The 15,499-nt window shown below is 38.9% G+C and overlaps 1 protein-coding gene across 2 annotated transcripts in view; it reads right to left on the minus strand.

Annotated features, from left to right (window-relative positions):
- sall3 (spalt like transcription factor 3) overlaps positions 1–14,992 on the minus strand; it is a 62,226-nt gene extending 47,234 nt beyond the window's left edge. For both annotated transcript variants that reach the window (XM_033019061.1, XM_033019060.1), the window contains exon 1: positions 13,758–14,992. In XM_033019061.1, coding sequence (XP_032874952.1) covers positions 13,758–13,833 — 76 coding nt within the window. In that variant the 5' untranslated portion in view covers positions 13,834–14,992. The remainder of the gene's footprint in view (positions 1–13,757) is intronic.
- Between the last annotated feature and the right edge of the window lie 507 nt (positions 14,993–15,499).

Genomic DNA, 15,499 nt, shown 5'->3' on the forward strand with positions numbered 1-15,499 from the left:
TTCAGCTTTCAATTGTAGCAATGTTGTACCAGATAATAATCCAAATCTTGGTGAGATTAATCTTTCCACAAGATACAATAATTTATAAAACTGATAATGTTTTTTTGTCAATTAGCCATTCGTTCTGCATTTTTATCCTTTACGTGAAATGGAAATTAACTTTGTATTTATTTAAGTTGAGGTGATGGCAAGAGGAAAAATTTGCTCCGTCAGTAACCATATTGGATAATCCAAACAATAGAATTACAATTAGATCATCTGTACAGTCACACACACACACACACACACACACACACACACACACACACACACACACACACACCCACCCACACCCACCCACCCACCCACCCACCCACACACACACACACACACACACACACACACACACACACACACACACACACACACACACACACATTATATAGCCATTAAGAAGCTCTAATTAATTGACCCCTCTGGACAGTTTGAGATCCAAATTGCATTTGCTTAGGGGACCATGCACATCGTTCACTAAAGAACAGAAGGACTGTGATTCTGGAACCACAGTTTAAAGAGCCACATTGTGAAAATCGGTGTCCTTGGTATTGAATCTGAACTACATCTTCCACAAATTACATTTTAATGCTTCACCTCTAGAGTAAGCAGAATGGACAACCTCTTGACCAATCCCCAACTTTCTAAACTAAATAAAATATACTTCCATGAAACAAAAAGCAGAAAATGCTGAAAATTTGCAATGGAAGGACAGTCTGTGCCTTCAAAACGCAGTCATGAACTCTGAAGGAGATTATGGTTATTCGACATTTTATGTGGAAGAGGGGGAAAGCGAGTTTAGTTCATTTTGACCTGATAGGTTAACCTACAATGTTCTCTTGAACCCCTGACTGGAAGATAATTAGACTTGTGTTTCGAGCCGTTTGGTAGTTAATTTTCTTAACTCATTCACCGAGAGATGCAAGGGAACGCCACCTTCAGCTCAAGTGGCCATGTCCATAACTGACACAAAGAAACACATAGGCAGCTGCTGAGAGAAATTGGGATCCAGATTTCTTGGAAATAGCAAAAGTAAAAGATTGGTAAACATGAGCAACTGTGACACTTGAATTTACAGACACCAGCAAACACTGTCAATGTGAATTGCAAATAGTAGTTGCTGAGGCAGTAGGATAGGACCAGAGACTAGGAAGGATAGAGATGGCTACAAGCATTGTTGGAAGCAGATTTTAAACAAGATTTTGAAAGTAGGCAGAATGAAGCAAAATGGAAATATTTAGTGAATTCTAAAGTGTGGACCACTATTCAAAAATCAAGGGCATAAAGCTCAAATCGAATACAAAGGTGGGGATTTTAATTTGAGGGCAAAAATCCCTGAAGTAAAAGAATAGTGCAATTAAGAACCATTGAAGATTTACAACAAATTATGTTATAATGGAGTCCTGCTGATGCGCATAACGTGGGGATTGAAACTCAATATAGGACAGGGCACAACTTCAATGTTCTTCACCATCGTATCACCCAAGGTGGGGATTGGGACGGCAACAAATACAGCAAGCAAAACAATACAGCTTTGTTTTAAGAAGGGACAATTAAAATATTGTCGCATTTTCCTACTGGTTTAAACTAAGGATTGACAACTAAGCTCTCGATGCTGAATCAAGATCCAAGACTGTATGCTGTGTTGGTTGATGTGAATACTGGAGGGGGATTGGAAGGAGGCTTGTTGAGCAAAGGGGAAGTATTTAAACATCCTAACATTTATCTGAAAGTACTGGACGAAATTGTTGTATAAATTAAAGAAAATGGAATTCAACTGAAATAGGTCCTGCCAAACCAAAAACATCCAAAAATGTACGAAACCTGTAGGACATTACTATTTTAAGATTGTTATTTCAAATATTGACATTTATGGAACTACTTTCCAAGCAGAAACAAACATGGCTGTGCGAATCAGATCCACCTTCTGGAGATTTCAATGCGTCAATTGTGCCCACGTCATCATGTATCCTTTTTATCTAAATATCCAAGAGGATTCAGAATCACTATTATCTATATTCTGAAGCAGAAGGGTGAAGGTAAACCACTCAGTCATCTTGCTTGGAGGGGCAAGAATAAGGTGAAACTAAAGCAAAATGAGATTGGTGGTATGAGTATACATTTGCCAAGCGAGACAGGCAATATAACCCATATAGTTATGCAAAGGCTGCCTTAACCCTTCTTTACTGTTACATAGATTAAGGGGCATGTTTAATTATAATAGGGACAGGAGCCACGTTTTCAAGATCAAAGAGAAAGCAGGAAAGGAAGAGAGAATTTAAAAGAAAAGTGGTATCACTTATCACCAATACATAAATACAATTTATATGCTGTAAAATAACTTTAGTATTTCAAGAGACCCAATTTCAAGTATCCATTACAATGCTGCTGATGCATGAACAGCTTGGCATGCATTGTATCTGGCAGTCTCGCGCTGAGTGAAAGGGGCTAATGGCATGTTAGCAACCCTTTCTGTAAAACATCCTTTAAAAAAAACTCCATCCATGGATCAAAATAATTTCTATTATTACTGATGGAGAGAAAAACCTTCAGGACAAATAGATTTTTTTAAAAAATCTGTTACTGCTGCATCACAGCGGAAAGTCACAGAAGTCATAGAATCCCCAAAACACTGGTTTGGGTAATAGTGAACAACATTACAAGCACGAAGGAAAAAGCAGGCAGAATCTAATTTAACTATTCAGCTTGTCACAGACTTAAATTCACAACTCTATCTCTATTTACTTTTAAGTAGCTGTTCAATTTCTGTCCTTAATTTGCAGTTGTTCTGCGTTTAAGTACATCATGTTAATTTTATACATTTTCTCTTCAACCTGCTCTTACGGTACTGCAAAATGTCTTACACAAAAATCTCACAGAGCTGATTTGATAACAACAGTGCACTAGAGTGATTCAAATCAAGACCATGTAAACAGCCTGATTTAAATCCCTCGCTGGCTTCCACTCCCTTGTACAACACAAGAGTAAGCATTGACATGAATGTGATACAGTCTGCAGTAGCTCCTGCCATGGTGCCATATAAGTGCAGTACCATGATTGAATTTAACTTCAGTCAATAGATCCATACAAAACTCAATCAGCAATCTAAATGGACAATATGATTTCAAATAATATAAAACCTGCGCATTTGGTATAACCTTGTAACGTGATGTAAGTGCACAGGAATAAAAGTCCTAAATTGTGATCCACTCCAGACCACTTACAATAAAATTGTATCTCATTACGGCTCAAAGATACTCCTTTAAACTTCTGGTCATCTTCCTTAATAGGTGACTTGGTGTCAATTGTTGATGCTTGTTACGATTCCCAGGAATCACATCAGATCTTTCATTTTTAAATATTAAAAACGCTATTTAAATGGAAATTGTTGGTGTTGACATCAACTGATTAAGGAGCAATGACTTAAAAACCCCCAATTTGAAGCAGAATTTGTGATAGTCGCCGATCTCCTTCATACCTACGGATAGATTGTTTAAATGTGACTTCTGTTTTTCATATGTTCTTCGTGGTTGGCAGCTGTATCCTGATTTAATGTTATTTTAAAGTTTGTTTCTCTTTCAAAGGTCCACTACCATGCACTGCTTTTAGGAAGCGAAGAGCCAATAATATTGGCAGTGTTACATTTTCATCCTCAAAATTAGAAATTACTTTATTTTGGTAATATCTCCCAATAATCGTATGCTACTTTTTTCACATAAAAGAAAACAGTAAACTGTATATTCTTAATAGGATAGAAAGGTTAGGAGGGACATTTAGCATTGGCAAGTACAATTTGGGCAAAGTTTAATGGAATTCCAACTCTGCGGGCAACTGGTTAATAAAATAAAACAAATATAGAAGTGGTCTCTCTAAAATATAACAAATCTGAGAATATGCATGTATATGGACCTGCATTTCAAATCGGTGGTAGGAAAATGTGCGTAAATTGTAACATGTACCCGCAAATTCTTCAATGAAGTATGCGGGGGTGACAGAGTGAATTAGATGGTGATAGCTATAAAGAATTTCTCGTTACTTTTTAAGAATATGAGGTTTTCTTGAACCTTACAAATCATGAAATAGGCAAATGCCTGCAAGCAACAAGCAAAAGAGTTGATTTCATGCACATGTAATGACTTATTCTATACTATATCAGAATACTGAAGGGTTAGTAGGTCCAAAGACGAACTTAAATTGCAAGCTCTTCAAATCAATTTGTGACTTGAATTTTCTGGCATAACAAACAGTTGTCCATCACTGGTTCCCAAAATCCATGACAATATTACAAAGGTACTTTTGAAGTACTAAAAGTCTGAAGAAGGGTCCCAACCCAAAACGACACGTCACCTGTCCATGTTCTACAGAGATACTGCCCGACCCGCTAAGTTTCTCCTAAATTGTGTCTTTTTTTGTAAACCAGCAACGGCGGTTCTTGTATCTACTTTTAAAATACTTAATGTTTGCATTTGCAGTCCCAAATGCAAAACTTCCTCCTACACTGTAGAGGCAACGGGCCATTTCTGAATGTTCCTCTTCATACAGAGGAAAATATCTGAGTATTGTTATAAAAATATTTTATATCAAAAGGAACATTTGAGAGTCCACAATGCGTATTCCTGGAACGACTTTACATTTAAAATATGTTCTAGAGAATGGATCTGGTCTGGTGAAGTACATATTTACAAAATCCGTTAATAAATCATAACTTCGATTCTGCTGAAATGGTACATCGCAGAGACCAATTCTGGTCTTTGAATAATACGTGTTCTGCCAATGCATTTGCAAGTGCACTGCAGTTATATATGAAACTTAAGAAAAATAAACGATGCTCCAAACTAATGATGTTCTAAAAAAAATCTCTCTAGTTATACATAAACTTAAGAAAGGTAGAATCACAGAGGGCATTAGGGGCTGTAATTCAATCTTTGTATTCTGAAACATTCATTAACTGCTCAAGCCTCTCTTGTGTGATTTATGCCTTCAAAACCCCCAAGTTAAATTATGGCCATTAGCTTCCTGTCTGGCATTTATTATTCCCCATTCTAAAGCTATCCGAAAACAGAGGGTTTTTGCCATGCAAAAAAGTCATCTTAAATTCACATATTCTAATACAATGTACCAGAAACAAACCCATTTTTCCTTCGTCAACGTTATCATTTTAGATTGCCCAATAATATATTTGAACAAAAGCCATTGGTTTTGAGAAGGTAAAACATAACACAAATATTCAGCATTGCTCATGACCATTATCATCCATCAATTTGATAACCTGTTGTCCTCTATCATTACATTCACTTATTAACTTAAAAATTTGTTATAATTAAGCTCGGTGCACATCACAAATCCTAGCGGACTTCATTACGAAAAGTTTATGTTGATGCACATTTTCCAAAAATCTGGTTAACTAATTCAGTTTAAAACATCTTAATCCTAACTTCCATAAAAAAAACTTTATGATTTGCTTTACACTGGCTACACTGTTCGACAATTCTCGTTCTCTCATCCACGGCTACTTCTGCCAAAATTTTCTGGCGACAAAATTAGAATTGATTTGTTCGTCTTATTTACAATCATTGAATAAGTAAGACGCTAAAGATTCTGGCACTCTATTGCATAAACTCAAATGTGAGTTGTTTGCTTACAGTTCCCAGCTATCTTGTTCATGTTGAAGGTGTAGTTGAACCAGGTTGTGTGTACTACATCAGAATGGCAAGGATGGTGTGTGTACCCAAAGCACTTCATATGCTCAAACTGCAATTCTAATACTGGATGATTAAATTAGAATCAATCTAAAAGGTATGTTTGCTTCAGGACTTCGTTTGCAGTTTGCTTGGGTCAGGGTTGCATTTAAATGAATTTATGTGAAAACAGTGAAAATAACATAATGCACGTCAGGTAAAGTTAAATAATATTTCAAGGCGACTTCCGACACATACATAAAGCCCCAGAGGAAAAAAAACTCCATATTAACAGAAGAGCAAATTTTCAAAGGAATAATTTAAAGGTTTTTTTAAAATATAAAAACCACACAGAACTTTTTCCAGAAGGCTGGTGCCAGTTGTAAATAACTGCTCAACGTAAATAGCAGAAGAAAGGGACTAATGTCTGTGTTACTTTGAGTTGATGTTCGTCAGAATGTTTCCTTGTAGTATATTTTCACTGAAAATGTGTGAAGAAGAAATCTCTGCTAGTTGGACAAAATTAATTGTTTTATTTTAACTCTTTATGGTGTTAGGAATGCTGTGAAAAGGATGAATCGCCACAGACAGAACTCACGCTGGGAGACAGGAGGATATAAATAGGGATTTCTCGCAGAGTTTAACAATGCGGGAAAAATTCCAGAATGAATGGCAGATTCTCCCACCGAGGATTGCAATCCAAAAGACTGCCAGCAAGAGGTTGAACAGAGGAGGGCACTCTCGCTATGCTAAAACCCTATCACTGACCTGGTACATTCATTATAATCTATTCAGTGGCCCAAGTCTCGGGACCCGTAACGTGGAACCACCTGTGGTACAGCCTGCCATAGTATTCTATTGGAACAGTTGCGTTTTCTAAGTATTACAGCATTGCATTACTTGAACAAAACAATCAGCTCTTTGTACACAAAGCACAGATGTGAATAGGCTGAAACATTCCTGATACGATGTATTACGTTATCCTCATTGAAAGAGTAAAATATAGAATACCGGGATTTCCTCGGTCTTGAGAGTACAAAATTACCCTTCAAGAAACTAAGTTGATGTTCTCTCCAAAGTTGCTGAAGTGCAGACGAGTGTCATTTTGCATAAAATAAATGATTGCATGGGATATGAGCTTCTAACATGTATTATTGACACACCTAGTGGGTGGTCTTAAAGACTCTGCCAAGCGATTGACTAAAGAACAGAGAACAAACAGGAGATTAAATGAAGAAAACACTGAGCCTTCTCTCACTGTGCCATTGTCCGCAAGACAGCGACAAAACGTTGAATTTAGGAGGACACAGTGTAAAATTGAAGACTGTAGCTGACACATAGCAAATTAAAAACTTTCAGTGTCCCTTTACTAAAAGTGGCCTGATGCTAGTGTGCCAACAAACGGTTTTACTTCTGCACTTAGAAATTGGGAGCTGGTTGGCTTGCAATTGAATGAATCTGACAAGAATCGGGTTATTACAAAGGCAATCTTCAGCTCTCAGCCATCAACCCTGGACTGCTGTTTCCCCCAAGAAATGATCTCCTGTGATCAACTGCCACAGAAGATTTTGAGAGCTGCACCATGCACCAGTGCAATAAATAATATTCAAAAGAAATAATTAACTGCAACACCCATATTATTAAATAAAGCTAGTAAAATTAAAATTGGATCTGTACCTGCCTGCTTTGAGACGGTATCTGAATGGTCCTCCTCTAAAAGGCAGCAAATTCAACAATGTGACAATGTTCATGCTGTTTTGAAGGTTTGGCACAATGACGTCAAGGATGGGGAGCTAATAAATCTGAGACAGGCGCATATTCAAGTTTTTCAATGCTCTGTATCAGACCCAATGGTCCCCATTTTCCAGCTTTTGCATACAGCCATATTTCCCTTCATTTACTGTCATGGCAAGGACCTCAAACATTTGTCAGCAGGTGTGGCTTATGACTCTTGTCGGCTCCCATGACATCACTTCCAGGTCATGCAGTTTGTGCTGCAGATTGCTCCATTGCCAGGAGGAAAGTTAATAAATAAAACAAGTAACAAAAAAAGGAAAGCCTTTGTTTCTGAAACTAAACAAAAATACCTCATCAATGACACTAAAGTTTCCCTGAAGTAAATATCCTAAAAACATGTAACCAAACATGATGTTCCATCATCTGTATTCATTTGAAAAAAAGAATGGTAATAATTTTGATTGTGCTTACAACATGGCAAGATTTACATTTGCAAGGTTAAGAAACCAATCCCACCACAAACATTCTCTATACGTAACGACTTAAAACACTTCTCTTTATCTAGATGGGCATGTGATAAGCTGCCACATGTAACAAACTCACTGCGATCCCTGTTTAACACTCAAATTCAGTGTTAACACTTAACAGAACAGTGGTAAGCTGTGCCGCCAAGGTCAGCAGCGCAGATGTACTAATTGTATTATGAGCTTGACATCTAGTGGCCACCTAAGGCAGGGCAAAGCAGGCAAAGGTTAAATCAGCAAGCTCTGTCAAAGCACTTCTAACTACCCACCCTCAGGGATAACCCATCAGATGCTTGTTGGCACACCATGCAATCCCACCTTTTCAGTAAAGCCAAACAAAGGAAACTAATGTGTTACATGGACAACAATGCAGTGCTAATATAGAAAGGAAGCACAAAAGGTCAAAACAACTCCATAGTTTTTGTTAGCAGCTATGAATAAATCCAGCGACAAATTTCTACCATAATTACGCCAAAATGTTCCAGTCTCAATCGGGAAATTGCACAGCAGCAGTAAGTCTCAGCACAAATTAAATCATTCCCTAATATTGAGGATTGAATTGAACAACCATTACAAATTACAACATCGTTATTTTCAAAATAATATGACACGCTTCGAACTATCAAGTCACACATGTGAGAATATTTTTACATTGCTGTCATTCACATAAAATGGTCACCTCACAAGTAGTTTAATCACCAAGTTGTGGCCCACATACTGACATCAACCAGCTCTGGTCTGATCAATGCCCAAGAAATGGAAGAAATTAACAAACCTACTCTGGTAACAGCGACCAAGAAAATGAATAAAACTAAATCACTCAGAACAGCCTCAACATAAATGAGAAATTTCTAAGTTATTCTAAATTTGTTTGCATTAGCCAATAAACTAAAATTAAATCTAATTATTACTTAAACCTTTGAAGCTACAAACAACAGAATTAAAATGGCAATAAAAGATGTCTTAGGACATTTTCACTGATGATTTTGGAATTCTAAGATACAAATATAAAAGTGTTACAGTCCTTTGTAATTTTTACACGCTGATTTGGCAACTGGAATAAAGAAGTGACTCTTTAAATTATCTGCATCAAGACAATTTTGTGATCAGCAGCTTAAGACAACAATGGACATATTTACTTTAGCTTTCTCTATCAAGTTAGGTTTTCTTAAAGAATGCACTTGAGCAAATCAGGAGCTTGGTCTCAAGCAGCTTTGAGAATGGGATTAAGTAAATTTACTGAACAAAAATTGCAATTGTTAATTCAGCAAGAAAATACTCTGATGATTATATTGCATTTACTTGGCCTACAAATTCTATATTTTCATCTCACAAAATCTACAGAATTATGTTCAAAAGCCACAAACACATTTTTATAATAAGAGTACCAAATGCTTTTGCAAAGTATATAATTTGATTATTTTAAAATTAAAGTAGAACAATTGCCGTAACATTTAACTACTTCTTAGTTGAAGAAAAATGACACCACATTATGCTGTGTGAGCATATGTTAAAAAGCACAACATGCAGCAACAAATACAGTAACACTGACAGAGCTGGCAGCATTTATTGACAAAGAATATTTTTGAGGCAGATAAAGTTCCAAGCGGTTGGTATTTATTGCTGTGTTACTCTTACTACATAAGGTGACTAATGTTCAGTAACAGTGTAACTGAGGGGTTTTCTTGATCTGAAGTTGCAATTTAAAAAGGTATTGCCTTATGAATAAAACAGTTTATACATTCTCTTCCCATTTCTTTGGAAGGAGAATACATTCGATCAGGCGCACAGAAAATGAATGATCTACAAGCATCATTGTTTCATGTTGGCAACATAATACTCTGGCACAAATTTACTAGAGTGTTAAATAAAATAAATCGAGGGTCATCCCTTACTGACACAAATTATTACACTAACCATACCACCATCTGTCACAATTTAAAACTAAATTATCTTTTCTGTTCCCTCTTCTGTAATGACAACTTAAAATTCCTGTTATATTTTCATTAATCAATCGTTAATGTGACATAAAAAAGCACAAGGCAGTTCTAACTGTGCATACAAAATTTATTTACGGTTGTGCCAAACACAACCTGCTATGAGTGAACAGTTTTAATTTAGCAGAGCAGCTAGTAACAGGAGCAGAGATTCGGTACTGTCCATTGATGCCTCTTACCAAGCATATCAGCTATTGTACTAAATAGATTACTATCATTACAAATGACAGGTCATAATACTTCCCACAGAGCTTTTTTTTCTACAGTATTATCATTCAATTCTGCAAATATTAACGCAAAAATGCACCCTGAGAGGAGTGTTTTGTCTTTATTAAAGATACTTTTTGAAGCATAAATCATTGAGGACGCTCAGGCATGCAATGTATCGGGATGGAAAATTTAAGTGACTCATGGCATGAGCAATTCTTATTTACATTATACGCTGTCCTTATCCAAGTATTCAAGTTGCCCACTGTCATCTAACTTGAAGTCAGGGCACTGCTATTTCAGAAGTTTAAAAGAGGCACATTTTCCATACTAATTCATGCAGGATTTACAGTAAATGAATTTAAATTAATCATATTTAATTCTCCAGATCACACGTACCTTTAGTGGAAATGAGCTAAGGTCATTCAATTTTATACTTCACTATACCATCTCGAAAGTGTGTCACAACAAGAATTATTGCACCGCCAATGCCAAGGAATTCAACACTTCACACCATTGAAAAATAATGTATCACTTGATTCACCGAAGGAGGGGGAGAAATTATAAACCAGCGACTCTCTTACCCAATTAAATAATAACATGTAAAACTTGGTTGATATCGCTCTTCATAACGGTGGGTATAAAAAGGCAGCCATTCATTCCTCTCCCTCTGAACTTCAATCAGTCTCTCTGTTGACTGCCAGATTAATGATGTGATGATCTGATTAAACCAGCGCATTATATCGCAATCTCAATCTCAGTGCGAAAACTAAACTTCAAACTTTTCTAGCGACCAATTGCCCCGCACATAGCGCCCTGCTTAAAAACTCCTGAAATGCGGATACTACACAAAATGATCAAACACATTTTCCTTCCAGTAATACAGCAGGTTACAATTCCACTATCCAAAATTTCTGCTGCAGATGTGTTTGTGTCTGCAAGTTTGTGGGTAAATATTTGACTAACTATTACGATTTTCTTTGCACAATACACCAAAAATATCTGGATCATTTCTGAAGGCCTCTCTCCCATTTAGATTTTAATGCCTTGAAATCGTTACATTGTTGAACTGATCGCTCGTGAGAGCCGATTTGCAGCTATTCACACGTTCCGATAATAATGCTTGCTAAAAATTCCACACTGGGGTGCAGTGTAGTCCTTTTGATTGTGAAGCTGTTCTTTTCTCTCCCCCCGCAGAAATAAATCCATTCATTCGGTCATGTAGTCATTGAGAGCCGATACAAAACAAGCCCAACTGTGAGAAACTCTACGTGTTGAAGTAAACAAAAACCATTTCCATGACAAAAAAGAGACACTTTGCACTTAATCTACTCTTGCCTTGTGCAAGCGTATGGTTCAATTTGTTGCTTTTATTTCACCCTGGCCCGGTCTTAAACGGAACAGATACAAACGGTGCGCTTCACCTATATTGTCACACTGATTTGAATACCAGTCTTATCATTTTACAGTAATATCATTCTCCACTATCATATCTGTAAAGTCACGTGAAGTTTTTTTTTATTCGTGAAGGTAAATGTATTTCGCCCGCTTTTGCTTGCGCGACTTCGCAACTGAACTTCGAGAATGCCAACGTTGGAAGGTTTAATTTGCACCAAAATGTATAAAAAGAAAGACGAGGGTAGCTGTAAAATAAACCTGCAGAACGCAGAACAGTCCGGCAATCACTTTCCTAAATCATACATAAGATGATTCTTGTCATATTTTCTCGCAATTATTTTTTTCTCATCGCGCCTGACTCTGAGGGACGATGCTGTCCTTGAGCGCAGTTAAAAAAAAAGAAATAGCTATAATCAGTGGCAAGCTTTTTTTGGTGAGGTTGAACTCTGACCACGATGCGTCTATCCCCACCCCCCAACATTAGGTGCAAACACGTTTTGACAGTTTAATGCTGTCACCTTTGTTTTTTTATTAAGCAAGTCCTTTCCCTCCTCCCTCGTCTCCTGGCTGCTAGCATTTTTGAAACAGAATATCGCTTCCCCAAAATAAAATGTAATGGACTATCCAGCAGCAGCGAGTCGAATAAAGATACTGCTCAGTTAATGGACAGTTGCATTTAATCTCAGTAATACACCAAAACATAAATAACAGGGAGGACAATAAAAACTCTTACAGTGTTAGAAAAGTGAATTCATATTTTTTTTTAAAGAATATTGGTTTAGTTATTAGTTTTACGCTATCGTTGAATGTACATGGTGATGGAACGATTCTTGTTGGCGCTACATTTCAAAAAGCGAGTGTTCTTCGCTTAAACTGGGCAAAGCAAAAAAAAAAAAAACCCCGACGCTTTTAATGTATCCAGGTTTTTTTTGGGGGGGGGGGACTGTCCTGAAGTGGGAGATCAAAGATGGCTGGTAACGGAAACTGAAGCTGGACTTTTTGATCACAGCCACATACACACACGCACCAGTCACAACGACTGACCGCTGGCCACATAATCTCCGCCACCACCCCTCATCCTGCACATCCATAAAGTCCACGAAATGAAATAAATTCACAGGCACAACATTCAATGTATATTCTTCCAACAATCAAGCTAAACCTCTCTCCACCATCCCACACCAGACTGAAAACTTCTGTCAAGTCCCAAACGAACCAGGATGTCCTTTAGCGATCACGTTGTTTATATCTGAAAGCACACACACTCGCGCACACACACACACACACACACGTACTCGCTCCCTCTTGCCTATCAATTCAAAGTTACAAGGTCCGGTATTAGGCGAATTAAAAGCCAAGGGAATTAAGGATTTAGCGACCAACACAGTGTTCGCTCACATCTGTTACTTAAAACACTTCAACTGAAAGGCTTCTTGGAAACACTCAGCTGGGGATGAGAGAGGGAGGGGAGGGGTGTTTGAGCTTGGAGTTTGGTTTCCGGGGACCGAATCCCCGACTCCATCTGCCTTTGGTGCCCGTTTGCAACTCAGTGTACGCACAGAGAGAGAGAGAGAGAGAGGAGAGAGAGAGACAGGGCTGGTAAGCACCCTAGCGCTCCCCTCCTTCACGGCCACTGCCCCCCTGTGCAACACACCCTCTAAAACACCTCCGCCTTTTTTTAGTGGTACACGCAAACACTACAAAACAAGATAAATAAAAGTGAAAGATAACGCACTGACCCAGTTGTATCACTTTCTAAAACTAACCGAACACTCCTGAAACTACTGGCGGCGTGTGCCGCTCACTCGCGAGTAGCATGAAAGCGGGTGAAAAAAAATTGCTGCATTTCCCCTAATTCTTCGTCCGAAGTCCATATTAAAGGAAGGAGGGGGTGGACATCTGTGCAAACATTGCACAAGAGTTGCAAGCTAGACTAAAATATGATGCAAGCCCCCCACCCCCTTATACAAAATAAATAAATGCATTAAAATGTTTCATTCCCTCTCCCGTCAACTTCAACCTTTTTTTTTCCCGGGACAAAAATGATTTGTAAAATGTTGATACAAAATCCAAAGAGAGTGGGTTAGAGACAGGGGGGGGGGGGGGGGGGGGGGGGGGGGGGGGGGGGGGGGGGTTACAAACATAATTAAATAATAAGAATATTGGAAGAAATTGATACTTACAATTTTGAGAAACTATTGGCACCGCTTCCTCGTCCGACTTGAGATGCTGGGGTCTAGGTTGCTTGCGGCGCGACATGGTGGCAGATACATCAGCGAGGCATATAAAAAAATTTCACAAATACCGACTTGCAAAATTACGGAAATTAGCCGGGCAGGAGCGGCGCGAGTGCGCATGTCAGTATATAATTATGATTATCAATAATGCATTGCGATTAATCATCGCCGCATCTGACAGACGATTGGATCCTTTCCAGAGGGGGAGACACTTGGAGATTATTCAAATGAGAGGCAGAGGGAGAGAGAAGGGAGACAGAGCGAGCGAGTGATCAATTAGCCGCGGCCCCGGCTACTTGCAGCGCGTGCAGCTGCCGCCGCCGCCACCACCGCCACCACCGCCGCTGCTCCCCGCTCCTCTAGTGCAACCCCAGAGCTGCAAGCTTCTTGTTCGCATAGTTTGCAGAAATTCTGCAACAACAAAAAAAAAAAGGTCTCTCCAGAATGATTGCTTGCTTCTTGTGGAAAAAGTCTTCTTCACGGCCTGTGCAGACACACACACACACAACAGACACAACACACACACACACTCGCATGTACTTCTCCAAAAATCATGCACTGTTTAGAGAATGTGTGCAAACAAATATATTTGTTCAGATTAGTAGTCACTTCGATTTGGACTGTTTTTTTAAAAACACGCAAACTTTTGTCTGTTGTGTGTGTGCGTGTGCTTTATATACTTGTGTGCATGTGTGTACATATATAGGTTGTGTGTGTGTGTATGTGTGTGTGTGTGTGTTCAGAAGCAGAGAGGCAATGGAAGGGAGCGGGACGTTACGCTTAAAGCGAGGAGGAGCGGAGTGAGTGTCACGTCTTCTTGTAGCCGCTCTCCATCCGCTGTGTTTACGAGGCGTCGCTCGTTGAGATAAAGGTTGCGGAGGGTCGAGTCCGAGCCTTCATGATGCCGCCCCGTGTCACCGAGTCCGAGCCCAACACACAAAAAGTCCAACGCCAAATAAAAAGGCAGCCAGCCCTACGGTAGACCGACATATCATGTCCCTGCGAAAGTTGTCCGCGGCTTCAGCTCAAACCTCCTCACGGTAACGTTGTGGGCCGCAGAGTTCGCAGGTTGGACGGGAGGAAGTGCCGGTGTGGGATGTAATGAAAACCCTTGCGTGTCTCCCAGGCTGAGCCAACAAGTTGTTGCCTTTCCGCCTACAGCATCAGCGCAGCCAACACTACGAAATGTCGCCGCTAGGATGTACCAGATAGTTACTTTAACCTAACCCTCAAACACCAGCAACGATAGCCTCTCTCTCTCTTCACACACACACACACACTTTATTTTATTTTCTCACAATCCCATCATGTATTCATAGTATAATATATGTATATATTTTGACATTTATCCATTTTCTTTCATTTATACCTATTTTAGACTTAACAACTGCGGCCCAGAGTCCGCGTGTTCGGGTTGTTTTAGGACCATGGGGTGAAGGATTGCTGCTTGCACACTGCAAACAGTCGGACTGAGCATTTATTTTGCCTGCATTGACCATAAATGCCATTAAAATCCTATTATAAGGATAAACACTTGTTGATCGTGATGTTGCAGGCGAGCATGTCGCACGGGATGCGTGATCCTATCGTGCAATGGAACTTGTGGGAACTCCAACGAAAGATTGCCCTTCAGTCACCTCCCTGCACCTTTAATAATTGCCACTCATGTATGTTAGATTAACGGAGAG

Source organism: Amblyraja radiata, chromosome 4, assembly GCF_010909765.2.
Source record: "Amblyraja radiata isolate CabotCenter1 chromosome 4, sAmbRad1.1.pri, whole genome shotgun sequence".
NCBI classification, from domain to species: domain Eukaryota; kingdom Metazoa; phylum Chordata; class Chondrichthyes; order Rajiformes; family Rajidae; genus Amblyraja; species Amblyraja radiata.